Here is a 27,366-nt window from a genome sequence, read left to right as displayed (position 1 = left end):
CCACCATGCCTTTGAAAAGAATCTAGCGTGGCTGGGCTGTGAAGGTCCGAGGGCTGAAGTTACAAGCAGAATTTGTGAACTGTAAACCATGGACCACAGACATTGCCAAATACCCAACTCTTAGAAGACAGTTTTGTATAAACACAATTAAAAATAAATTTAATTATAAGAAACTAAAAATAAAAGGTCACACTTGTAAAATAGTTATTGCTAGAGCTGGCTGCAAAAATGTTTTTTCAAACTAACTTTAATACAAAATCATTCGTGATTGTGGAAGGTGCCTCACCTGAAGTTATTGCGTGTCAACTGGCAGTGGCATAGAGATAGTAGATGGAGAAAAAAGATAAAGGGGTAGGCTTCCAAAATAAGTCCATATGGGTGTGTTTCAAGAGTTGCCTGACAATAACTCTTTGTTTTAGGGAGAGACAAGGGGAGGAGTGTGGGGGTAGATACTAGAGGAGGAGAAGGGAAAACGTTCTCCCAACAGAAGCTTTCTAAAGGGACAGCATGACTTTGGGTAATTGCTTTCCTACAATGCTTTTTCCCTCTCCCTTTGAGCAGCCGTCAGTGTTCTCCTCCCCAGAATACCACAGGCCAAAGTAAGACAAAATATTCCACACTTGAATTGAGCAAATGGAACAATGCCCTGATTAGTTAAACATGCTTTGGGAGGAAAGAGTTTTTCAGCCCTGATTAAATTATGTGGCAGATAGTGGGACCCAATGCTCCCTTTCCTCATGGGAGGCAGCCTGTTGCACAGCCTCAGACCCCACGGCTCCCTGAAATGGGGAAAGCTGTGGTCAAGGGCCTTCCCACCCTCAATCTTCCACTGTGAAATGAGGGGCTTGGGGCAGATGAGCTGGGAGGTCCAGGCCAGCAACTCTTGCACCACCATGCTAGCCTGAGGCTCTCTGTGCTGAGTCAGAGTCACAACTGGATTCTAATTATGAGGGAATTGTTTCTACTTTATTTTAAGCACCAATTGCTGCTAAAAAAAATTTTTTAAAGTTAAAAAAATTTGTTTCATAGAAAAACTTCCTAGATCTATTTTTCTTTTATATTTTTGTGATTTTATTTTAAAGTTCTGAGCTAAATATTACTTATTAGTTATCAGATACAACAAAATGGACAGTGATATTAAAAAAAGAAAAAAACTTATAGCAGTAGTTCAGAATCGCATATAGTTGATTACCCAGTATTTATTAATAATCTTTTTGAAGTAATTCATTTATTGAAGTTTTTTCTTAGAGAAGTCTATAATATGTGTTTATATAATTTGTATTTAAATATAGTAGAGAACACTGGTGTGTCATAATTGCCTTCATACCTTTTATCCTTACCCAGATATATTTTGATATTTTCTATATGAAATATATACTCTGTATGTATTCCAAGCAGGTACACTCATATTCTGCATAAAATAGCATGGCTAAGTTGTGAATATACTTAACCATAATTTTGAAAAAGCTCGTGAATATATTTATATCTTTATATTTTTAATATAAACTTTTTAGGGAACGCAGTCCAACTGGGATCCAGTTAGAAGCGCCACTAACATAGCCCTGCAAATGCAGGCTGGGAGCAACTCTGCAGATTTCTGTCAAAGGGGTATGTATGGTCGGGACTGACTCTTGCCAAAGAGTTATGGAAGAGAAAGCACTACAGAGTAAGCTAAAGCCAGACGCTTTCAAGGAATGATCAGAGTTTTCAGGCTTTCCCAATGGCAAAGAAAACACTGACTCCTTCTCTCTTTGCATTACTTTCCTCCAGCAAGAAGGATGGTGGAGGGAATCAGAAGAGAGAGGAAAAGTGGGGAAAGAACATCACAAGGAACTAGCCCCACTGTGTCCAGCTCAGAACCGTAGCCAGGTGCCTTTGAAGCAGAAGAGAGGGATAAGAGACGATGGGCTGGGAAGGGCAACACTTAAACAGTAGACACAGATCCATACTTTGGAGGACTTCTTTCTTTTTAAAAGTCATTACCGGTATCTACTTTAAAAATTATTTAAAGTGTGCTATTTTAAGATAGCTGTTTTAATTTTAAAAATCTGTCCGTGGTTTTTCATTGCATGCAAACCATTTTATTTTTGAAAAAAAAAAAAAGAAGTTATTTAAAAGTTATTTTAAAAGAAGAATGTAAACTTAAAGAAAAACAGAAAAAAAGATTGGAAATGCATAATCATTAAGCAGAAGGCTCATCTCAGCTTCAGGCAAACCACTCGCCATGCTTTGAAGTCTGGATCGTGTGCTTAGGCAGTCAAGTCGAAATTGCAGGAATAATGTTGTGAGAAATGAATAAACTCTGAAGCATGACACTGCAAAACTCAAATCAAGATCCTTTCTCATTTCCAGATTAAAGGAGACTAAAGACGTGTGACAATTAATGCAATGCATGATCTCAGATGGGAGGCACGGGGGAGAGGAAGGAAATTGCCACAAAGGACTGGCTAAAATTAAATTTTGCCTATATAATAGTATTGTGTCAATATAAAATTTCCTGAATTTTGATCATTGTACTGCGGCTATGTAAGAGAATGTTCTCCTTCTTAGGAAATACAGGTAAAGGGTCAGGATGTCTGCAACTTAAATGGTTGGAGGGGGTCGGGAATTAACACAGCAAGATGTAGCAAAAGATTAACAACCAGTGAATTTGGGTGAGGCATATACGGAATTCTTTGTACTATTTTTGCAATCCTTATTTTTCAAAATAAGAAGTTTAAAAAGACTCATGCTAAAAAAAAATAATTAAAAAAAAAAAAAAGACTCATGCCTTCTCAGAGCCTCTCTCATCCCATCTCTACCCAATGTGAAGAAATTCCTGCACCTGCAAATTTCAGCTCAAGAACTTTTCTAAGCACGAAATAACCCTATAGAGCAGAAGCCTCATCAGCATCTCCCTCCAGCAGAGGGCACTGGAGATGTGGTTTTCAAGCTTGGCTTCCATGCAGAAGCACCTGGAAGCTTTGGGAAAAAAAATTAAGTCCTGGGATCCACCCGCGACCCTTTAAATCAGGCTCTCTGGAGCCAAACTCACAGGAGATTCTAGCTGTGGCCAGAGGGAGAAACTCTGCATCAGACGCTGTACTCTACTGTGGGTCTCTACCTAGACTGGAAAGGTGGATTTTAAGTCCAAAGCGACACCATTGAAAAGTCTTCTACTCATCAACCTATTTACAAACGTGTGCAGTGTCACTGTGGGTAAGACCAGCCTTTCAGAAAGTCGACAGATTAAGTAAGCATTGACGCTCCAGTAAGAAGCTGTAGACATCCACAGCTAGCTTCCCACCCCAGCTCTGGAGTCTCCTGCCCTACCTTGGCATTAATATTCCTAGGAGAGAGAGAGCAAAGAATCTCCAGGGAAGTCCACTGGTATCTGGCCTCCTAAATACCCATGGATACAGATTTTCAGTTAAGGCACAGTGGTCCAGCTGGATGAAGCAGTCCTTCTGCTGGGCTTGAACATCTGGGCTTATTCTTCACGGGAACCAGCAGAGGGAGCTGCACACCCAGCCAATGGACACACTGTACCTAAGGGCTAGGATGTGGAAACAGGTGGAAATGCTAACTCACGCAGCTGAGGGAGGCTGTAAAGATTGGATCACAACTCTGTCACTTCCTGATGTGATTACTTCTCTGTATTCTCCACTGGACACACTGGAGCTCACAGTTCTGGCTGTGTCGGATTTACCTTCTGTCTGCAGAGTCTTGCACAGTGCCCGACACACAGTAGCGCAAATATTTGTTTCTGGCTGTTTTTGGCACCCGAAAAATGAAGATTCACCAGACTGGCCAAATGTTAGTATTCCCTGGGATCGCCAAGAAGCTGAGATGCTCTTCCTCTCCTCCGGAGGCCTCTCACGGGGTATTCTCTGCATCCCAGGCCAATGAGACATTCTGTTTTTGTCAGAACACCCTTCCTTCACGGAGACGCCTCCCTTAGGTCCTCAGAAACCCATCCCCCATCTGCATCCTCCCACATCACCCCAGTCCACAAAAACCTCTGTCTCCCCACAGGCTCCTGGCCACCCTCAACTTGGGGTGGGCTCGCAAGTCGGTAGGCCCAGACAACTGAGAGGGACTCACACTCCGGCTGACACAAGTGGCTGGAACTTCCACTGCTCCTCCTCACAGTCCAGGAAAAGCCGGTTCATGATCTTGTTCTTCTCCTCAGGGGGGATGAAGTTCTCGATGATTAGGTACCTGGGATCAGGAAGGAGGCAGAGATGGGGATTTGGGGAGGGAGAGACCGCATGGTGCATGTGAAGGCTGAAGGATTAGAAGTAAGGAGCAAAGAGGCAGAGGGAAGAGAGGAGGTGGAAAAACCAGAAAGTTGGGGTTCCCTATAGAAACAACAGAGCTTGAAAATCACTGCTTCTAATGCAAAGATTGTAGGCTCAGGGCCTTTGGGGTTACTTTTGGTTAGCACCCAGCATGCACTTTGGGGGGTTCATCAAATGCAGGCACAAGAAAGGAAGGAGGAGGAAACAGCAGGTAGAAGAAGCTCCAGAACTTGGGCCTCTCCCTTGTCCCTTAGACTCATTCTATCCCTAAGACACACGGACTCATGGGTGAGTGGACAGGCAGAACCAGCCTTCAGGAAGGAGAGGAGCCCGTCAGGGAGAGGCCCAGAATGAGTGATGGCTGCAAGGATGCGGAATGGGAAGAGAAGGGGCCCTACTTGAGCTTGAGTTCCCGGGTCTGCTCATTCTGCGCCTCCTCCAGGTCCTGCCGCACGCGGATGTACTCATCATGCTGGTCCTGGATCTCCGCCTTCACCGCCTGCAGCTTGGCGTAGAGCTGGATGCAGACACGCGCAGCTCAGAGCCAGCACAGTGAGGTCAGGAGACCCCAGCCACCCAGCATGGGCCTGACAGCTGCAGGTTCAGGGTCCGCCAGCTCAGCCCAGGTTGAGGCCATGGCCTGGTCTGAATCTCCCTCCTGCTGCCCCACCATGAACTGGGTGCGGCCCCATCCCTCCTACATGGTGGCCTGTTCCCTGCTCTCTCTCAGCTGCTGCCAGCCTAGTGGAATGTTCAAAATGAAAGGGACTCAAGGGACCTGCTGGTCTAATACCCTCTTTTTATAGATGAGGAAATTCAGGCACGGACTTGCTCAAGGTCACATAATAGTTAAGAGAAGAGCCAGAATCAGGACAGGTACAGAACTGCTGGTCCCGCCTCAGGCAGGGAAGGAGGCTAAGCTAGTCTGCAAGATGATCCGTCCCATCCCTGCCTCTCCAGGTGCTCTCAGAAGTGGGGGTGTGGAGGACAGCACAGACCCTGGTGCACTCCTAACCCACTGAGAGGTGTCCCTGGAAACTGCCACTGTGGCTGGGCCTCTGCCTGGCCTGCTCCGGGGCAGCCACATCGGCAACTCTAAGGGCTCCCCAGGTTCTTCCCAGCATCCAGACCCTATATCCTCATCTAATGTATGGCTTTCCCCAACAATGGACTTTGCAGGGTCCTGGTGACCAGATATTCTCATCCCTTCACATGTCCTGGAGAGCCCTGTGCTCCCTCTCTGAGCTCCCCAGGCTTGAGTCTCCTCGGGCCTCCTCGCCACTCCCCTGGCCCTGGTCCAGGCCCAGCTATCCAAACTGCGACTCACTGGTAACACCGTAAAGAGGGAAGTTACCCAGGACCTCGAGGTTGGCAACCCTGGAGACTGGAAGTGCCAGCCTTCCCAGCCTCTCAGGCCCAGCCTGGCACAGGAGAAAAGGCTCCATTCCCCCCAACGCCAGACCCCTGCTTTCCCCCACTCCTCCCCTCAGCAGCCCGGGCCATGTGAGTCAGGGGCTCAGCAGTTCAGGCAAAGTGGGGCAGGGGGCCTAAGGCACACAGGTGACTGTCTTCGGCAGAGGCCGCCGGCCCGCACACACCCTGCCCGCTCCTCCTGTGGCATCTCACCTTCTTGAGTTTCTTGGTTTTGACCTCTACCTCCTGCTGCAGGGATGTGTAGGTGCCCCGGAGCTCCATGGTCTCCTCATCTCGGAGCATCATCTCCTGCTGCATTTCCCGCTCACGGCGTTTCTAGGCCAAGGCAGGGCACAGGGGCTCAGTGGAGCAGCATGTACTGGGGCGGGCCAAGGGGGCACAGGGGACAGGCTCACTCTGCCTATCATGGGACCTGGCTTCACTAAGGCCATAAGTGCCAGGAGAGAGAGGTGAGGGTCCCATGGCCCACACCCACTGCTCCTGCCCCGTCCTCAGTGGAGCCTTCTGAACCTTCTCAGCTCATAAGGCCATGACTTTGCCAGACATTACCCCGTGTGGATGGAGACCCCAGCCCTAACAGCTGGCACATCTTAGGGGTGTCAACTACACATACGGATGCCCATGATACTGGCTTTTCAGCTGGCTCACTCTCTCCACGTAGTATCACAGTTGACTGGTAAGACCAAAAATTGTGGTTCTTGATGATTTAGGACACCGTCACACAGTTAGCAAAGAACACCCTCGTGGACGGCCCCAGAATTGGTAGCAGGTGCCTTGTGGAGGCTGACATCACGAGGAACCACCACTTCCTCTCACCACCAGCCAGCAGTACCCCTGCCAGAGGCAGGCCCTGGGCTGGTAGACCCATGGGATCCGGGGCGGCACACCTTAGGCTCTCAGCACGGTAATTCCAGGGATCCTGAGTCCAACATGGCTTGGTGCCATATGCCCCGCAGACATGACCTCAAGGCCACACACCCACAGGGGACCTGAAGGCCCCAGCCCTACCTGCTCAGCAATCTCCTGCCTCTTCAGTTCCAACATCTTCTGCTGCTCATTGGTGTGATCCATGATGTTCCTGCCCCCAATGAGCAGCTTGCTCTCCATGGCCTGGGGACACAGAAGGGTTAAGAGAGAGGTTTTTCAAAGGGCCACAGCATCCCCAGCTGGAGAAGTCTGGCTTCCCCGCTCTGTGGCCCTTCCAGGAGTGGACAGAAGATGTGTCCCAGACGGGGCCTCGTGGCCCTCACTGAGAGTGAGGTTTTTCCCTCCAGCCTCCTAGGCCCCAGCACAAGGCTCCCATTGTCAGCAGGACCATTAGGTGAGACAGAGAGGGAAGCCCTCAGGGAATCTAGGGCACGTGCTCTGTTTGCTTCAGGTGCAGGGGAAAGGTTGGTTCACTGTGCCTGGGAGGTGGGTGCAGTGCAATCTAATCCTGGCAAGCAGCCCCAGCTGGTGTTTAAGAGGGGCAGACAGAGGACACGGTCACTGGGCAGCCCAGCCCTTTAGCTAACTGACCCTGACACAAGAAGAGGGCTCTCAACACAGGCAGCAGAAAAGGGTGTTACCTGTAGCTGACGCAGAAAGCAGAAGAAAAGCCACAAGGAGAAGACGGCAGCACTAAGGGGTAACATGGGGTCCCAGAAGCAGCATGAGCTTTAGAGACGGCCAGAGAGACCTGGGTTCTACCCACTGACTGCAAGGCCAACTTACCCGCTTCAGTTCTCACACCTGTGATATTGGAGTCGCCTCTCTTCCAGGATGGCCAGCAAACATCTGCTGAGCACTGTCTGCTGGGGGCTGATCTAAGTAAGCCCAACAGACACTATCTCCATCCTCACTCTCAGAGAGAGGTGCTATTCCTCTCCCCACTTAACAAATGAAGAAACTGCAAGTAACCAGCCTAAGCTCATGCAGTTGGTCAACAAAGAGGAGAAATTTGAACCCAGCACCCCCAGTCTCACTCTGGGTGCCCCTGCGCTGTGTGAAAGCCCCTAGCCCAGTGCTGGGCGCAGACATTCTGTACAGTCCTTGTTGATTCTGAAGCTTAAATGGTAACAGATTTGTGTAACCGGTGTAAACTGTGACTACCTAAGATGCATTTTCACTATTGCTGATCAGAGGGTGCCGCCCCAGGACACCACAGCTGTCCTCTGATTTCATCCCTTCCGGAAGGCTGAAATCACCTTGAGCCACCTGAAGAATCTGGCGGCCTCCCCACTGGAATTTTTCCCAGTGGAACCAGCTGACCTGCCTGAGGGCTCTCAAAGCAGGGGTTGCTGTCAGAATGGGGGAGCAGAGGGCCCCTGTGCCACCTGGGAGATTCCCATCACTGGAGACAGAGCAGGCCAGGGGCTAAAGTTTGCTTTTGGGAAGTCAGAGGTCAGGTTGTGTGAGGGTGCCATCAGATGTTGAGCAAAGCTGGGCCAGGCACAGCAGCCACACACAGCCTCGGAGGCCGAGGAGAGAGGTGCTGAAAACGAAGGGGCCCCAACAGCTGCCTGTCCTCCCAGCCACACCACAGTCACCTGCTGCCCTCATACCTCCTGGCCTGGGCTTTTCTCCGAGTTAATGTCCCACCATCCAGCCCACCACTACATCACAGACCCCAACTCATCCTAGACTCTTCCTTCTCACTCAAGGTCAGCACTTGCACCACACTTTGAGTGACTCCTTAAATTTTGTGCCTTAGGCAACTTACCTAAGTCATTCTAGTCCCCGCCCTGCATCTCATGCACTCCCTACATCTGGCCAGTCATTAAATCCCATCAAGTCTGACTTCTTGGTATGGCTCACACCATTCCCTCCTTTTCATCCCCATGACACCTGCTGACTCACTAAGATCCTCATGACTCACCTCGATTATTGCGATGAGCTCCCCACTGTCTCAGTTTCCCCTTCTATGCATCTCTACATGGAACCCAGGGGATCCACCAAAAACACAAGTCTGAGCATGCCTCTCCTCTGCCACAAACTATTCAATGGGCCTCCATTCCTTGCAGGATAAAACCCAAAGTCTGTAGCAGCTACAGGCTTCGTGGGCTGTCTCCTCTTCCCGCTGACTCCCCATGTGTGCCCTGCATTCCAGCTCCGCCAAGAGTTCCCAACTCCCTGAATGTGCTGTGCCTTTCACAACACTGGGCTTCTTTCTCTTCTCACTCCACGTCCACCTGGAGAGCTGCTGCTTCTCCTGCAAGACGCAGCCTGAGCATCCTGGGACGTTTTCTCTGCTTCCCTGAAATCTGCACATGTCCTCCTTTGGGCCTCCTCAATACCCAGGACACATTCCTCCTATTTTCTCATAATAGACCATTATTTGTTTACATCCTGTCTTCCCTGTGGGCTCCTTCAGGGCAGGAATCATGTCTTACTCGGATCTCAGAGTCCTAGGGCTTAGGACAGTGTTTGGCACACAGGCGACCTGAAAGGAATCCGGGGGTTGTCCCAGCAGGGCGTTCCAGGCCTTTTTCCTGGGCTCTCTAATGCAGAGCAAAAGTAGCTCTTTATCGCAGATTCCCCTCCTTTAATTGACCAACCTTCACCCACTGTTGCAGGGTAAAAGGGCAGAGCAGCAGGTCTGAGCATCTGGGAACCGGGCAGGAGGGATGGGATGGGTGTGAGAAGGGAGGAAGGAGAGGAGGCAGTCTGTCTCTCTTGCACATGGAGGAAGCCCCTACTGCCGTGGGCCACAGACAAGCAGTCCCTCTAACCACCGGGTAATGGAATCTTTGGGGACCTGATGTCTGGCTTGGTCCCCCATTCTGGGACACACTTGTCCACTCCAGCCCTGAGTCCTTGCACTTCCCTTGGCATTTTATGTGACTCTAGTGTCCTTAACTCTTCCCCACCTCATAAAAAGACACTAGTTCTAAAACTTGGTTGCGTATTAGAATCATGGGGAGCTTTTCTAAAACTCCCAGTGCCTTCCCTAGGGACTAGCTGTGAAAACTCCCAAGCCGGATGCTCTGGAGAAGACTGCAGTAAGGGAGGCTGGGGCAACAGGTGATGCCCTGGCTTTTCCTGCCTGATTTAAACACTGGGGACCAGGGTGGCTCGAGAAGTACAGGGCAAGGAACCAAGAGGAAGAAATCATCATTTTCCTTGCACCCGCTACACGCCAGGTATTTCACATTTACTCCTAATAACTTTGGGGGCGGGGGGGGGGGGGGGTCTCAAACTTTAATGTACAGTAGAATCACCTGGGGGCGCTTTTAAAAGACCCGGGGCCCAGGCCATACCCCACTGCCAGTTAAACTGGAATCAGGGAGGGAGGCAGGTGGTGAGGCCCAGGCATTGGTGGTTTTTAAAGGTTCCCAGGTGATTTCAATCAAATGTGAGAATTTCAGTCATTGAGAATCACTGCTTTTTGAGGTCCCCAGAATCAGCATTACCTGTGAACTTGTTAGAAATGCAGGACCTTGGGCCCTATGCAGACCTAAAGCATCAGAATCGCATTGTAACGAGATCCCCTGGTGACTTGTGTGACACGCTTTAAGGAGCATAATATTAGCACCATCATATTTCCAATGAAAGCTCAGAGAGGTTAAGTAATCCATCCAAGGTCACATCATGACCATTAAATTTAAATGGAGAATCCAGACCCAGGTCGGCCTGGCTCCAAAGCCCATGCTCTTCCCATGGCAGACACTGTGTTGAGTGTTTGAGGAAGCAGAACCTGCTGAAAGAAAAGCAACATGTCTCCAGCAGGAGGAAATTGTCTGACTCATCTCCAAGGTTATTACAGTACATGGCATCTCTCTAGATGGAAAACTGTTCAAACGTTAAACAAAAGACTGATCTCCACCAGAAATCGTGCAAGAAAGACCGCACTGGTGAAATACCCACCTCCACAGATGCCCCCCAATCCTCGCAGGTGGTAAAGTACAAGAGCATTTCTAGGCCCTGTGAGCTGACAAAAAATGGCAGACGAGCTTCAATTATAGCTTTACATTTTGGGAAAAAATAATCCTAGCTCTATTCAGTAAATGATAGCTGTGAGCAATTAGTTATAAGCCAAAAAAAGGGGAAGGGGGAGTAATTCTCTATTGTTCCCAGAAGACGTTGGCTTAATATGCTGCCACAGCTAAAATAGCCAATAGCATCTGGCCAGGCACCATCATGAAGGCTTTTTGGAAACAAAACAAAAATCATTCTACCCTAATATAAAACCATGATGCAGCTGAATCTGGAGTACTGTGTCTAGTTCCCTCACTGCATCTCCGGGGACACGAAGGAGAGAGAAGATCCAGAGAAGGGCGGCTGAAGCCATCCAAGGGCTATTATAAGAGACTTAAAAAAAATAGGACTCTTTCTGCAAAGACAAAGAAAGGTTAAGAGGATGGGCCTGCAAACTATACAATCAAAACAGGTGTGAAAAGGAAAGATCCAGACTTTTCCAATCAATTCTGGATCACAGAGTAAGAGCTTATACCTTCAGTTTTTAGGACAAATACAGGAAAGTTCTACTGTTTATAGAAGGTAATAAATTTATAGAATTTGTTATCTCAGGAGAACTGGATTAAATACTTAACAATTTATTAAACGATTCTGGGCACACATTTTTAACCTTTTATTGTCTTTCTCTCCTTTCAGAAAACAAAAATGGCACTAACATGAAAATAACCACTGAAATAAAACAAAATGAGAAAAGATTCCACATTTTCCTCACCAGAGCTAATCAGCTTCTTTTATTTTCCCTGTTTTTTCCAGATTTTCCCATATGCACACGTCATTTTTTCACATCTATAGACATGGAATAAATACAAGGTTATGTCCTATTTCTACTTTATCAAGTATCTCAAGCCTTTTCTGTTACTTCCATAGGTTTATGATTACAAGTTTAATGACTGAACAATATTTAGAGTGGGTAATTTATAATATATTTCATTAACCCCATTATAAGACATTTGGTTGTTTATAATAAACACCATTGTGTACGTAATTTTTGGCTTCTTTTTTTTTTTCTCCCCAAATCCCCCCAGTAGATAGTTGTATATTTTAGTTGTGGGTCCTTCTAGCTGTGGCATGTGGGAGGCTGCCTCAACATGGCCTAAGGGGTGGTACCACGTCCGTGCCCAGGATCTGAACCCTGGGCCACCGAAGCGGAGTGTGTGAACTTAACCACTCGGCCACGGGACCGGCCCCTGGCTTCTTTAGATGACTTTCTTGGAAGGAAATTTCAAGAATTGACAAAGGATTGTAAACATCTTATCTATCTTAGAACATAATGTCAAGTTACCTCTCTAACGTTTTATACCACTTAAACACTGCCAGCCATAAATAGTGGAGCCACTTTTATTATAGTCATAGGCATCAAGTATTATTATTTTAAAAATTTGCTATAATAAGGGATATGAAATTGAGGCTCCCCGTTTATTTTATATTCTCTATACCTTCTAGGTAGTCTTGTGGAGGCCTGTTCTCTCCTTTCACAACATACCCTTTTATGCTTTTTTTTGGTGATTTTTAAGTGATTTAAAACAATTCTTTGTTTATTCGGCTTCCACCTTCTCCAGCTACCCATACCTAGTCTCAGGCTCTCTTCATTCAAAATTCTGCCTGACAGCGTCGAAATGGGTTCAAGAAGCGCATTTTGACACTGTCAGACAGAATGTGAGCTGCCAATTAGGCCTGGAATCTGATGCATCAGGCAAGACTATCAGGGTCCCCAAGTCCCAACCCTGCTCCCACCCCCACCCCCTTGACATGATTCCCAGGACTGGTTTCTGGGTTGGTTCTTGCCAATCTGCTTCCACGTTAGACTCCTCCTTGGACCTAGAACTCTGCTTCAGGATGTTGCCCAGTGGCTGGGCCCCAAACTCCATGAAGAGAATTCCTGGACGATGCCTGACTGCCCGTTATCACTCCATTCCGTCTGCCCGCCGCCCCCGTGCTTCTCTGCCTGCCCTGCCGGGACCCAGCACAGACGTGGTCCGAATGACAAGTGAACTTGCCTTATTGATTACTCGCCAAGTCTCGCCCACTTGCCCAGTCCACATTATCAGCCAAGCCCTGCCTGACAGAACCTGACTTGTGCTGGGAGAGGGGGCTGGCCCTGGCACAAAATCTGGGGGTGGGCCTCAACCCAGGTGCAAGGTCTTAGGCCCCTCCTCCTCCCCAGCCTCAATCCATGCCGTCTGCCTCACCCCCACGCTCTGAAATATGTCAGGCACGACTTCAATTCTTTGTTTAGAAACAGTTTTTTTTTTTGCTTTGGCTTTTCATTTTCCCCATTTCTCTGAGGACACCAGCAGCCATCTCCTCCTTTTCCTGAGATCTCTCTTCTTAACTGTCACCTCCGGAGGGCAGGGAGGGACACTTCAGGCTGGGGGCACTAAGCAGAGGGGCTGGGAATACGGGGTTCCGAGTCCCCAGGAAAAGTTCCCTGGAACTCTCGGCCACCTGAGTTAATGCTGCTTTTGTGATCTCTCAGGGCAAAAGAGTAGAGGTGGGTGGGGCCTGTGGACAGGACTGGGTTTGGTCCTACTGGTTCTAAATAACTCCAGTGTAACTAAAAGGCCAGCAGAGGCTGTGGGGGCAGAAGAGACAGGGCTGGGAGCTCTAGGGCTGTGGTCTGACTCTTGAGAGAGGGACATAAATCACAGGGTAACTAAGGTAACCTCAGGGAATCATTGACCCCAACGCCTTGGCTTATAGATGAGGAAACTGAGGCCCAGAGATGGAGTATTCTGAGCCCAGAGTCTCATAATCAAGGAATCTTTATGTGTGTCTGTTCCTATACTGATAACACACTTTCCAAATAATTTCCCAATTTGATTGGGGTCTTAAATCCCAGTATTAGAGGCAAGTCATAGCCAAGATCACCGCAGGGACCACATCAGCTTGCAGACACAGCTTGGGGTGTTCAGAGGCTCACCTTTTCCTATGCGAGGAGCAATTGGAGTGCAACACCAGAAGGCAGAGAAGAGGCCCCAGTACTCATTAAGTGCTGATCTGGAAAGCCAGAAAGGAGACAGCCAGGCCCAGTCAGCCACTCTTCTGAGAAGATACCATCAAGGATGATTTTACAGAGAAGCCAAACAGGCTGTGCCCAGCCACTAATCTGTGACATTCTGGAGCCAACGGGAGTCTCAGATGCAACTTGCTATGTGCCTGTGGCTGGGCTAGATCCTTTTTACATTAATCATCCTATTTAATCATCACAAGAACCTTATGAGATAATGAGTATGATCCCCATTTGAATAAAAGAAAACTAAGATTCAGACAGGTGAAGTGACTTGCTCAAGGTTTTTTGTTAGTGCTCTTGAGCGGATTCTGACTCCTAGCCACACCATAGACAGCAGAGGGGAGCCCTGCCCGGTCTTTCTGTGCCATCCTCTCACCTTCTGGCACTATATCAGACAATGCTCTGCTGCTATTCATAGGGTTTTCATGGCCAATTTTTTCAGAAATGGGTGGACAGGTCCTCCTTCCTAGTCTGGAAGCTCTGCTAAAATCTGTCCACCATGGGTGACCCTGCTGGGTGGCATAGCTTTCGGCATCACAGCAACACGTAGCTGCCACAGTATGACAACCAACAGAGAGGTGGTGTGATTCCCTGACAGGGAAACGAACCCAGGCCACGGTGGTGAGAGAGCTGAATCTTAACCACTAGACCACCAGGACTGACTTGCTCAAGATTATGGAGCAGTAAATGGCAGAAGTGATATTTGAACACCAACCTCCTAATTCCGAGTCCAGAGTCCTTTTCCCTGTTCCGCAGCCTCCTCCTGGGTTCAGGTAGGAAGCTGCCTTGGAAAGAAGCAGCATTTAGTATTTGCACCTTTGCCAGCCTGGGAACTATCAAGAAAGCTCAGGGCACCATTTCTTTTTCTTCCAGCTGAAACAGGCAGGGGTCTGCTGAAGATGCTTCTGCCTGGGTGAGGCTCTTACGGGGGCCTCTGACATGAACAGGTCAGAGCTCTTAACTGCATACTTGTGGGGACATTGTCAGTATCACTAGAGTCCCCCAGAAAGGCTAAAACCCAGATAACTCATGAGAAGGGCCACCTCACAAGTTCCACAGGGGGATGATATAAAGAGCACTGGGAATGTCAGTCAGAGAGCCTGAATCCTGGTACATACTATGCCACCCTGTTTCTGCCAACCAAAATCTGGAGCACTAGCCCCTGGACTTCAGTTTTCTCATCTGTGAAATGGGGAGAATACCTAGTAACCTTGCAGGCCTTTGGTAAGAATGGTGAGTTGGATAATAGATGGCGAAAGTACTTGGTAAGTGATGAGGTACAATCAGCAAGTGGTTATTTGCTGTTTTAGTTGCTGACGGACATTTACCCACCATTCGTCACAAACAGCAAAACAAAACAACTAGTACACCAGTCCTTGCTTCCATCTCCTAGACAGTACAGCCACACCTAGTCACAGACTTATTTCTCCCTTTGTGGCTCGCTGGTTGCAGATCTTGAGGAGCCAGCAGTAAGGGAAGAAGAAATGAAAGATGCAATGGTGACGGGAAGAAGAGCGCTATTTTGAACGATTCTCTGCCCTGGGGACATACATCAGGAGACCGAGTCTGAGCATCTGCCTTGAGTCTCCTTGGATGGCTCAAAATACAAATAAATGACTGGTCTTTCAAATGCTGGGAATTCTCTCATCAAGAAGAAACAACAATTAGAGATCAGGAAAAACCTTGGCTGGAGAGTGAGGTGAGCTGAGCTGGACGCCACTCCCAGCCTTGTACTGGACAGAGTGCGGAGGCCCAGACGTGCTTCAGTCCACCTTGGAGAAAAGCAGGAAGAAAGAAATCAGCCCATCTACTTCAGCGAGAAAACCATGGACACCTCAGATCTGGTCCTTACCTTCGTCTTTCTCCCCTACTTTCCTTCCTTATTTGTGGTGTTCTAGAGAGTTTCTCTCCAGCACCAGGGATGCAAATCCAGCCAAACAATAGAATGCTGCAATGTCAGAATGGGATTAGACCTAAGGATGCATAAAGCGCCGACGTGGCATTTTCCAGATGAGGTACAGGGCCCGGAGGGCTGAGATGGGTCATCCTGGGTCACACAGCCTCCAGCTCCAGGGCAATGCTCAGTCATTCCTCTCCAGGCCTCCCTGGCCCCTATTCAGGCTGATCTCTAACTCTGGGCTCCTGACCCGCTGCTTCCAAGGTGAATTGGCAAATGGTGCAGAAAGCAAGGAATCATCTATTGACCATTTTTTATAGTCCCTTGTGTGGGGGAGTGACTTGTCCAAGGTCACAGGATTACCAATAACTGGGTAGCACCGAGGATTATTATCAACCTTGGATTTCCCTCAATTTGTCAATTCCTTTGGAATCTAATCTAATCAACATCTTCCAGGTGTTAACACATTTCTTTTATATTTTTTCTCCCTTAGAAAACTGAGATTATTTTTTGTTTAATTAACAAAGTAATATATGCTTGCTGTAAAAAGAAAAATAAAAGTAAAAAAAGTATAAAGTAAAAAATAAACACCCCCCTCCCTATTAAAATCCCTAGATAACCATTATTAGTGAGTTCTCATGCTTCCTTCCAGAAATTAAATAATGTAAAGACAAAGTTAACTATATCTACTGATTTATGTTCTTGGCCATGGTTACTCAAAAAGATTTGTTGATTAAATGAATGCATGGCGCTAGGCTGAGGTCAGAGGCTGGGGGTTTGCATCATACGGAAGGACAGAGATGAGCTCAGGAGACTAGAGCTCCCTCTGGGGCTTATTAGCCAGGGATCTGGCATGAACCCTCCCTTTCTGAGTTGGTATCACAGTGTGGAGCTGAAGATCACGGCTTTGGAGTCAGACAGACACAGGCTCTGATTCAGGCCCTAAGACTTCCTAGGCTTGTGACCCCAGGTTGTTCCCTCCTCAACATGCCTCAGTATCCTCATTTGTCACATGGAGATTGAAACAGTACTACTTCATGGTGCTATTGTGAGGACCGCATAAAACAATGCATGTAAAGAAAACAGCAGAGTGCCTGGCATTACACATGCACTAAAAAAATGGTAGCTACCATTATTATTACTATTGTTGTTATCATTATTCTGCTGGCCCACCTCAACAAAGGAGAAAGCCTGAAGGTTCACTACCTAGTGCTATAGAAACAGTTCAACCCAGGGCTTGGTACATCTCTGCTGAGTGCATCTGGGAAGCCAGGGAGACAACTAGAAAGTAACTCTTAGTCTAGGAGTTAATGCCCAGGAATTTCTCAGGATGCTAAAAATTCTAGATACACCAAACCACAAGTGTAGGTGTCCTATAAGCTCTGAGCACAGGGGTCTGCCTTGCACAGCCCCCATGGCTGAAGGGCTGGATTTGTGGGAAAAGGGACCATTTTCTTATCTCCTCAGGCCACCTGGTTCAGCAGCTCTCCATCCCAGCCGGATCCAGAAGTGCCCAGACTGGCCAGGCACAGCAGGCTGGCAGGGCACAAGGAGGAGAAGGGTGCCCTTCTCTAGCTGAATTCCAGGCCTTTCCTCTCAGTCCTCAGAGTACAATGAAAACATTATCACGGCCACTTCATCCAATCTTGTGCTATCTGGGGGCTGGAAATGGCTAAGGGCAATATGATAATACACTCCTCCAGCCAACACATATCCAGGGAAACCCAACATTTGAGCAAAAGGCCTGCTGAGCCTCAACATAACTTGAAGCCCAGATCTCTGATGGAAATGTATTAGTCTTATATACTTCCTGCCCATCAAATCTTTCCATTATGAAATGCCTCCAGATCGTGACAATTCTGTCAACGGACCACACCCGCCAGGGACAGGAAGGAGTATAAGTCACTGCTCCTTTCAATGCCAAGAGACCATGGACTCTGACTAGATGCCAGACCCAGCTGGGTGCACTGGTCACTTGTCATGGTGAGGCTCCTCTCAAGGATCGGGGAGGACTCAGCCTGGATGGGGGTGGGGATACACACAGTCTCCTGATCACCCAGCCCCATAAATCTGAGAGAGTCTGGCATGGGGCTGGTGTTCTTGGGAACATGCGGAAAGATCCAGACCAGCCGTGGCAAGTAGATGCTCCCCAGATGATCGGAAAGTCTCTGGAGCCTGGCTACAGCCCTGTTTGGAGACTAACATCAAGATCAGGACAGTATGGACCCACAACTAAAATATACAACGATGTACTAGGGGGATTTGGGGAGAAAAAGCAGAAAAAAAAAAAGATCAGGACAGTGGAAGGATACTGAGTATTTCATTCTCTCCTCTATAGCACTTTCTCTCCCAACTGGGGTTTCTTCTCCCCAGAAACCCTGCTATCCACCCAAAGGATCCACCCACTCTCTCTCCTTCTTTCTCCCTGCCTCTGTGGCTCCATTTCTCTTTCCCCTCTTCACTGTCCCTCTCTATTTATTTGCTGTCTTTCCCCCACTTTCTTCTCTCTCTTTTCTTTTCATTGTCTTTCTCTAATTGGTCATGATACAGAGCTGAAAAATATCTTTTAATATTGGCTGAATTCATACGTTAAAATTTAAACCCTCTGATCTTAATTTTCAAAGAGATGAACTGAACATTTTACATTTTGCTCTAAAAATACTATTTTTAACAATTAAGGACTTCTGAGAGGAGGGGACTTTAAAAATCATCTAGTTCAATGGCTTTTCTGATACATGAATCCCTCTAGAGCAAGCCTGACATTCAGTCTCTCCTTGAACACTTCCAGGGGTCCGAGCCCATTACCTCTTGAAGCAGCCCAATTCTAACTGTCAAGAAGTTCTTTATATTGAGCTTAACCTGCTCCCACAATTCCTACCCCCAGGACTATCTAGGATACAAAAACAGTGCTATTAGCAGAAGGGCAGGGAGGTACATACTGGGTTCAAAGGATGGGGGTAGACCAGCTGGCTGTGAGGTTTTCCTTTTGGAGTAGCTCACTTGAGCAGGCAAGATTGAAGAGATATATTGCAGCCTAATTCTGGTAGGCCTTTGACGCCAGACTAAAACATCATGTGTCTGACGTATCAGGAAGGTGGCCAAGTGAAAGCGTCCCTTAGGCAGTTGGAGATAACCGTAATAAACAGTCATTATTTACTGAATACTTACATGCCAGGAACTAGGCAAAGTGCTTTAATGTTGATTATCTCAGTTAATCCTCTCAGTAGCTCTATGACACAGGTACTATTACTATTCCATTTTATAGAGGAGGAAACTGAGGTCTCAGACCTAGTAAGTCAGTAAACCCAGACCTGCCTGACTCTGATGCCTGTGCTCGGAATACAGCACTCTACAAAATGAGGTCAGCAGAGAGACCAGGCCAGAGACCTCGATTTGGGAGTCACTTACATAGAGGGAGAGAGTGTCAAGGACAGAGGGCCATGGGTCTCATTTGAGTCCTCTTCTAAAGATGAGCCCCTAGTCTCCATTTCCAGTCTTGTGTTTGCTTCTGAACTCCAGTGATCCATCTCCAGCTGCCCACTGGATTTAGTCACTTCAAGTCAACATGTCTACACCAGCTCCTGTCATTTTTCACCGTGTTCCCAGTAACCACTTCCCAACCTGATATTCCTAATTCTTTAAGCATAAAAGACGATCAAATTTTGTGTCAGACCAACCTAGGCTTAACTAGATTTGCCATATTCAAACCACAAAGCCTTGGACAAGTTACTTAACTTCAACGGGCCTCAGTTTTCTATAAAATGGGAACAGTTACAACACCTTTCTTAAAAGGCGCTTGTGGGGATTAAAGGAGATAAATTTGCATATAACATATAGTATGGTGCTTGACACATAGCAAGTGTTAAGTAAATGGCATTGTTATTGCTCTTACTATTGTTTCTCAGGCTTGAAACTCTCTCTCACACATCTATTTATGGTTAATCCCAATGCTGAGAGGGGAAGAAGAAGAGGGACCCACAGAGTGGACAGGACAAATTCAGTACAGTTTGTGGTCTCTGCAGTGAGCTCATGCCTCTGGCTCTTGGGGCTGCTTCTGCAGGGTCTCTTTTCTACACTCACCACAGAGCGAGTTGGGCTCTAGCCAAGACCCCCCTGCTCTTCTCGCTCCAGACCTACGGACTTGGGGATCAACCAGTAGTGCCGTTGTTTCTGCCTCTTCCACTCCCTCTTCAGTTTGAGCCTGCATTTCGGGTCATCTGTAGCCCTTGCCTCCCCCATACACTCTTCTTTTCCCCTAAGTACCTAGAATCAAAGTATTAGATATAATCTAGTCCAATCCCTCACAAACTTAAGTTCGAAATCAAAGCTGTCATTTAAAAAATTCCTCGCACAATTAAATTTGAGTAAAGTGGGCCCTTTCCCAACCAATCTATATGCGTTCACCAGTCCTCATTGCAGGGTGTGCACTGTGCACCAACCTGTGAGTTTTCACCACGCAGAGCCATAACCTCAGTGGTGGGTCTGTCTGTGACTTGACCTACCCCTTACCCCCACCTCATAGGCCTAGGAGGCTCTCAAGCCCCTGGAGACACTACATAAGTATGGATCGCTAATGATTAGTGAGAAACAGGGCACTGATCACAATCACAAACCCTCACACATTTGCACACCCTAACTCTCCCTGAGGCCCACAGTAGATATGAAAGGAGAGATGAAAGGAGACTCCAAGGAGACGGGCATGGTGTTTGTACACAGTGAGGGGAGAACAAAGGGAACGGGGAGCCTGGAGGTGGCAGGCAGGGAACGCAAGCGAGACAGACTGTAAGATGAGTCAGAGAGAGTGAATGAGGGCACTGGGTCACATCAGCTACCACTTAGCTGCCCCCAGAGGGTGGTGGGAGCTGCAAGAGGGGAATGTGGGGAAGTGAGAAGGGGAGTCGATGCCATATCTCAGAAAGTGGGAACTGGAGTGTGCTGCAGATAGGGAGCAAAAGCTCAGCTAATTTCCAGGAGGGACCCAAGCTCCTGCCTCCTGAGGTCTCCTAGATCTTTCTTGCCTGGCTCTGCTCCCAGGCTGCAGGGTTCTGGCGAGGCAGCTGGGATGGCACGGGAAGGACAGAGCTAAGTTAACAACAAAGATGTCAATCCTGGAGATCACTAGACCCCTGCTTGGCAGACACAAGCCACTCCATGGCTGCTAATGCCCTCCATTTACTCGGTGCTTTCAACTTATTTCAAATGCCCTCACACTAACGATCTCACTTAATCTTCAGCACAACCCTGTGCAATAGACAGGCCTGGGGTTCTCTCTAACCTGCTCCTCTCCTCTTTACCCTGTGGATCCCTCAAGAGCCTCAAATTGGTTCCTCCATCCTGGAAACATCCACAGTGAAGCAGGCAGTGTCACAGGGGCTATCGGGAGGTTGGGGTCATCTGTGTAGGCTCCATTCTGGGCTTGCTAGCTGTGTTTGTCCTGGGCCAGGCCTGATGAGAAGTCATAGGATATGGAATCATCCCCTCCTGGAATTTCCCAGGCAACCCTCCCCCTTCGCTTATATCTGGAAGCCTGGCACACAATGACCATTTCACCCGGTCCCCAGGGAGCTATGTCAGACTTCTTGTCATTAGGCGAATGGAAACCTGAGGCCTAGAGAGGCAAAGGCCTTTGCCCTGAGTCACACAGGAAGCAAACAGGGAGGGATCTGTGACGACCTGGAAAGAGGACAGGTCTGGGGGAATCAGAAGACCTGTGTTCCAGTCCTGGCTCTGCCACTTATCAGCCAGGGTCATGGAGACAGTCATTCAACCTCCCCAGCTTTGGTTTTCATAACTGTCATACCCATCTCTTGGTGTTACATGAGATTGAAATGTCAAAGTGTTATATAAAAACAAATTATTCTGATTATCAAACAGTATAGATAAGATCAGGACTCCGTGTGAAGGACAGAGGCTGGCCCTAGTGTAAAGAGTCCAGGCTCTCCTTCACTCACCTGTGTGGCCCCAGGCAAGTCTGGGCCTCAGTTTTCCAAGGCCCCTGCCAGCTACAAGACGGGGGGTTATGTGAGCTATGCCTCTGTTCAAGGATTCAGGCACTGGCCACCTGATCTCTTGACTGTCCTATTATCTGTACCCCACATTGCCTTAGATATAAGAATCTTACTGAGCCAGTCTGTTGCCAACAATGTGTGATCCCATTGTTCCCAGCGGGGAGGATCCCATTGGATCCTTTGCTCCATCCCTTCTACCATTTCCTCAGGGCTGAAGTGCGCTTCTGCACTCTATTCTTAGCCTCCATTGCCTTCCAGCTTTAAGGTGGAGAGGGGAAGGGGAGCAAGGGGCATTGGGGGGGTGCTATTGGTAACGAAACTGATGACAGATTGCCCATGTAAGATTTCCCAGTGGAAAGCACCAGACTGCCTGGACTCCCTTCCTCCCAGGGAGAGCCGAGTCTAACCGTCCTGCCTTTAAAATCCTGCTTCTCCCAGGATGGCCCCAAATGTGCCAGGCCTCCGATCCTTTCCTTGAGGAAAGCAGCTTGGGATAACCCTTGCTGAGTTCATGGAGGTGAATTAAATATTAAACATGCGAGGCCAGAGCCTCTGGTGCAGCAGCACGTTCCCACAACACAGACAATGGCACACAGCTCATCTGTCCCTCTTCCTGTGGAGTAGCTCTGTCCAGGCTGGGCTTCCCTGCTCCCAGCCCACACTCCTGAGAGGGAATAAGAAACGGCAATGTTCTGCTCTCCCCAGCAAGCCATCAGTTCACGGTTCCCTGCGTCCTTCCTCCAACCCCCAGTGTTGAGGGCTCCAGGGACCCGGAAATGCCTGGAATATTGAGTTGTGGCATCTGCAGCAGTGAAATTTAGCACGTCTGTGGCTGGCCAGGTGGGAGCCTCTGTAGCTTAGCCCCACCTAGGGCCCGGAGGCCCCCATGGGGAAGGGAACAGTTCAGGAAGGACACTGAGGCCCTGACAGATCTCAGGGCAAATGGGGAATTGGATCTTACTGGGCTGAAGCCTGGGTGTGGGGGCCAGTTGGTTGCTTCTCAGATTAGCAGGTCATAGAATTGTCAGGTTGAAAGAGTCTCAGAGATCACCAGACCAACGCTCTATTTTACAAAAAGGGAAACTGAGGCTTGAGGAGAGAAGGAAAGGTCACTCAAAGAGCTAGGCCTACACTCCAGGTCTCCAAAGTACAGCCCAGGGTTCTTGCCACTCTCCCCTGAATCGCCTTCCTAATGGTACCAAGCAATGGGCCCTGCACCACATGGGCCCACTGGACCATTTTCACAGGGAGCAGGATCCATTCACAGTCCTGCCTTGCCATCCAAGAAGTGAAAGAGCAGGAGGTCTGTGGTTCCAGCTCAATTCTGCCACATCGTAGAATGGAATCTTGGTCATGTCACTTCTCTGAGCTTAGTTCCCCACCTGTAAAAGGGGGATTTAAGAACTGGTACCCTGGATGGCTACTGTAAGGATAAAATGAGATCATGTATGTGGAGCATTCTGGAAAGTGTGAAGTGCTATCCAAACGTCAGATATTACTAAAATGGTGTGACGTTTGAAGGTGCTGCAGAGGGAGGAAGTCACAGGGGAGGAGACAATGCAAGAGTGAGAACCCACACTCACGAGAGGCTGAGGATCTGCGTGGCTGTCCCGTAGGCCTGACCCATACTAGGGGCCACTGGCAGAGACTGACAGGCAGCAGGTCAGACCAGCCCAAGCTCACTTCCCTGGGAGACCTCCTGCCTGCTTTGCTCTGTGTGTGTGTGTGTGTGTGTGTGTGTGTGTGTGTGTGTGTGTCCATCCTCCTAGACGCTCCTGGGAGGCTCTGCCTGGCAGCCCAAAATAGCAAGAATTTGCCTGGCTGCTCCAGGGGAGCATTTGGCAGGAGGGCAGTGTGCAATGCTGAGGGAGGACACCTTGCTTCAGGCCAGGTCACAGACACTCAAAGAAAAGCCTGCCAGCTCAGATCTCTCTGGGGACCTCTGGAGTGCCCCTGCTCCTTACCTTGTACTTGGCCGCAAGCAGCTCTGTGGCCTGCTGCTCCCGCCGCAGGTCTTCCAGCATCTTCTCCTTCTCCTCCAGCAGCTTCTGCTTCTCCTCACTCACCAGGCTGCGGTCATCCTGGATGGCCGCCTTCTCCTCCTCCAGCCGCTCCTTCTGCTCCTGCAGGTAATTCTCCATGTTCTTATCCAAAGCTGATTCCAGGATGGGCTGGGGCGGGCGGTGGTTGTTGTTGTTGTCATCCTCTTCTTCGGCTACCCAGGCCTCAATCACCGGCCCCTCAGGGTACCCGGGGGGGGCTGACACAGCCTTCTTCCTACGGCTGCTCTTCCTCCGGAGCCGTTTTCCCAGCATCCCCTTCTTCTCCAACTGGGCCTTCAGGCGGGCGATCTCCTCCTGGAATTCCCGCAGCAGTGTGTCCTTGGGGTCCTCATTCACCCGGGGCTTGTTCTTGATGTTCTTGGCCCGGTTGGCAAAACGCAGGGTGGAAAGGCTCTCGTCATAGCTGTGAGAAGCTGGCCCCAGGGTAGCTACCATGATGGTCTTGGCATTCCCCCCCAGAGAGTCCTGGAGCAGCCGCGTCAGCTTGGAGTCCCGGTAGGGGATGTGGGTGCTCCTGTTGCCTGCTAGAGCGGCGATCACGTTGCCCAGGGCAGACAGCGAGAGGTTGATTTTGGAGGCTTCCTTAGGCCTCTCTCCACCACCACCACCACCACTGCCACTACCCGTGGACTGTGTGGCTGCCCCTCCAGCTGTGTTGGGACCTGCCTTGTTCTGCCTCTCACTGCCAGCCAGATCCACCAGGTTGAGCTTGCCTACACGGATGTGGTCCTGGCCGTCCAAACCACGCTCACTGCACTCCACAGTGATGACGAAGATGGCATGGGAGCGGGAGCTGACCTCATTCATGTGTGTGCTGCCCACCGCCCGGGTCTGGTTCCCCAGGTTCATCACGTGCTCGATCTCCTTGACATTCTTGGTGACGAAGGAGGAGAGGTCTTTGATGTAGACACCAGTCTCAGGGTTCTCCTTCAGCTCCAGCCTCTTGCCGGGCTCCTTGGAGAGGAGGTCTCGAATCTCCTCCTGGTAGATCTCCAGGTAGGAGGCCCGGACCAGATACTGCTGGTTCTGGGAGCGCGAGATGTGGGTGAAGATGTGCTCAAAGGCATTGGGGATGACCCCACGCTGCTCGGGCTCCACCCAGGTCCCTTGCATGGTGTAGGTCTTGCCAGTGCCAGTCTGGCCATAGGCAAACACCGTGCCATTGAAACCCTGAAGCACTGAGTCCACCAGGGGCCTCACGGTTTCATCATATAAGTCTGCCTGCTTGGAGCTGGCATCATACACGGCATCAAAGGTGAAGGTCTTGGGCAGCTCTCCCGGGGCAGCACGGGGATTCTGCAGGGTCACCTGGCCCAGTTTCACGTCCATGGTCAGGATCTGCTCGTGACCAGCAGCCTCCTCCTTCCGGCTGAGGGGGCGGCACCGGGCCACCACCTTCAGGGCCTCGCTGGCCTTGGTTTTACTGGCCATCTTGCTGCTCTGTCCTTCCTGCCCGCTCGACCCCCTCCCTTGGCAGCCTGGGCGGTCCTGCTGTCCTCCCTAGGTCCGGATCAGCGGGGCCGGCCCAGCCCCTAGGCGCCGCTCTTCAATCCGCATGCAGCCTCCTAGGGTGGGGATGCTGGGAGGTGGCCCCGCCGCTGCTGCAGTCCGGGCCTCCACCGCCCTCCGGTCCTCACTGCACCGACTGGGCAGGGAGAATTAGGCAGAACCCCGGGGCAGCCGAGGGAGCCGCAGGAGCAGCGCCTGCCGAATGGCAGTGCCGGGAGCCCGCCCCATGCTGGGGCAGAGGGAGCCTGCCGTAAACAGCTACGGCAACAATGAGATAAAGGAAGAGGAAAATGGGATGGGGGTGGGCGGCAGAGCTGTCTTCTCCTCCTCTTCTTCCTCCTCCCCCTCTAAGGATCCATGGCGGGGGGCTGCAGGTCCCGGGTGGCCGGGGCTCCCGGACCTCCCAAGGGCAGAGGCTCACCTGGAGTCCTCCTCCCCAGCTGAGGGATCATTCATTGCAGCCACCGCGGCTGCTGCTGCCTCTGCCTCCGCCTTCCCCGCCGCCGCCACCGGAGAATGAGAGAGAAAAACAGAAGGGGATGGGGCGGAGCAGCGGCGGCGAGAGTGATGTTGCCGCCGCGCTGCGGCCCCAGCTAAGCCGCCCGGCTGGGGTGGGGCAAGGGGCGGGGCCGCGGGGCGCGAGGGGCGAGCCCGGCGCGGCCAGTGCGCGGGGGACACGGGTGCATCGTCGGCCTGCACCCCCGCAGACCCCTCCGGAATGACAGGCTCCGGTCCCGATCCAGATCCTGCGCCCACCAGGCGGCTGCAGCGCAGCCACCGCCCGCCGTCACCCCACTGTGCCCGAGCATGCTGGGAGTTGTAGTCCTGCCTTTGTTAACCCGGTTCTGGCAGGTTGCTGATGCCTTCTCCCGTCCCGAGGCCCCTCCCTCTCTGGCGTGCAACCCCCGGAGTGACAGCTAAGGCTGCAGACTACCTAGGTAGGGGAGAAGAGGCTTATCCACCACAGACACTTGTTTCCTCCACAGCGACCATCCTCTGTCTCTTCACTGCTCCTGCCTTTCTGCCTGCAGACGGTTACATGTCACCCTCCCCTTCAGGGTATAGCCAGGCGCCTTAACTCCTAAATGTTTCTTGACTCTGTCCTTTCCTCTCCCTACCCTGGTTTACTTCTGACCTTCCTCTTCTCTCTCTAGAGACCACCTTCCAGCTGATTCTCTCCTCACCTCTTCTCTGCACATACGCCCTGGTCCCCTCCCCTCCTCCTCCACCAGTCTTCCATATTGTGTAAAAGCCTGCCCATGTTTGGACTCCTGCCTAGCTTCCCAGCCTCCCCTCCAGCTACTCTCCAGTACAGAATCTGTGTTCCAGACATTCATGCACCTGCTAAACCCCTGGCCCCATCGGAGAACTGGAACTTTCTCTCCTCAAGGAGCTCACATGTTCTGTTTCCTTAACTGGTTGTGCTGTGTCACATCTTTGTACCTTTGCCCAGAGGACCCTGTCCCGCTTCTGCACTTGGTGCCCTGCCACTTGGGGACCTCCTTTGTGAAGCCTTCCCTAAGCAATTTCTTTTCCATAGCAGAAAGAGACACAGAATTTGCATAAAACAAAACTTGGATTCAAGATCCGGTTCTGATCTCCACCCAACCGTGTAACTTTGGGCAGTCACTTACCTTGCCCCAGCCTTAGTTTTCTCATCTGTTTAAAAAAAAATTGGAGAGAGGAGGAGAAATAATACCCACTTCAAGGAGTAGTTGTGAGACTCAAGTGAAACAATGACTCATGAAGTATTGTACCAATGAGAAGACTTTTTTTTTTTTTTTTTAAAGATTTTATTTTTTCCTTTTTCTCCCCAAAGCCCCCCGGTACATAGTTGTGTATTCTTCGTTGTGGGTTCCTCTAGTTGTGGCATGTGGGACGCTGCCTCAGCGTGGTCTGACGAGCAGTGCCATGTCCGCGCCCAGGATTCGAACCGACGAAACACTGGGCCGCCTGCAGCGGAGCGCGCGAACTTAACCACTCGGCCACGGGGCCAGCCCGAGAAGACTTATTTTTAAGCGAGCCCTTAATAATGCGCACAGCCTGGCTTGGATGGCCTGATGGCTGCTGCTTCCTTGAGTATTCTGGATAGGCCAGGTCTGTGTGAAGTCGGGGGCCAGCTTGCTTTAACTGTGCTGAGTTAGTTCTCTGTTTGCAAAAGTAGTTAGATAATGCATTACTAAAGCCCACCCTAGAGAGAACATCTCTG

General features: G+C 49.9%; 1 protein-coding gene across 3 annotated transcripts in view; it reads right to left on the bottom strand.

The window, feature by feature from the left end:
• KIF3C (kinesin family member 3C) overlaps positions 1-25,729 on the bottom strand; it is a 35,183-nt gene extending 9,454 nt beyond the window's left edge. For all 3 annotated transcript variants that reach the window (XM_046663570.1, XM_046663572.1, XM_046663571.1), the window contains exons 1-5: positions 23,550-25,729; positions 6,723-6,824; positions 5,907-6,029; positions 4,679-4,797; positions 4,084-4,200 (exon numbers count right to left, since the gene is read on the bottom strand). In XM_046663570.1, coding sequence (XP_046519526.1) covers positions 4,084-4,200; positions 4,679-4,797; positions 5,907-6,029; positions 6,723-6,824; positions 23,550-25,079 — 1,991 coding nt within the window. In that variant the 5' untranslated portion in view covers positions 25,080-25,729. The remainder of the gene's footprint in view (positions 1-4,083; positions 4,201-4,678; positions 4,798-5,906; positions 6,030-6,722; positions 6,825-23,549) is intronic.
• Positions 25,730-27,366: the final 1,637 nt, after the last annotated feature.

The sequence above is a fragment of the Equus quagga genome, chromosome 5 (genome assembly GCF_021613505.1).
Source record: "Equus quagga isolate Etosha38 chromosome 5, UCLA_HA_Equagga_1.0, whole genome shotgun sequence".
Taxonomy (NCBI): Eukaryota; Metazoa; Chordata; class Mammalia; order Perissodactyla; family Equidae; genus Equus; species Equus quagga.
The sequence above is the reverse complement of the archived record's forward strand: the minus strand, read 5'-3'. Positions and strand labels throughout refer to the sequence as shown.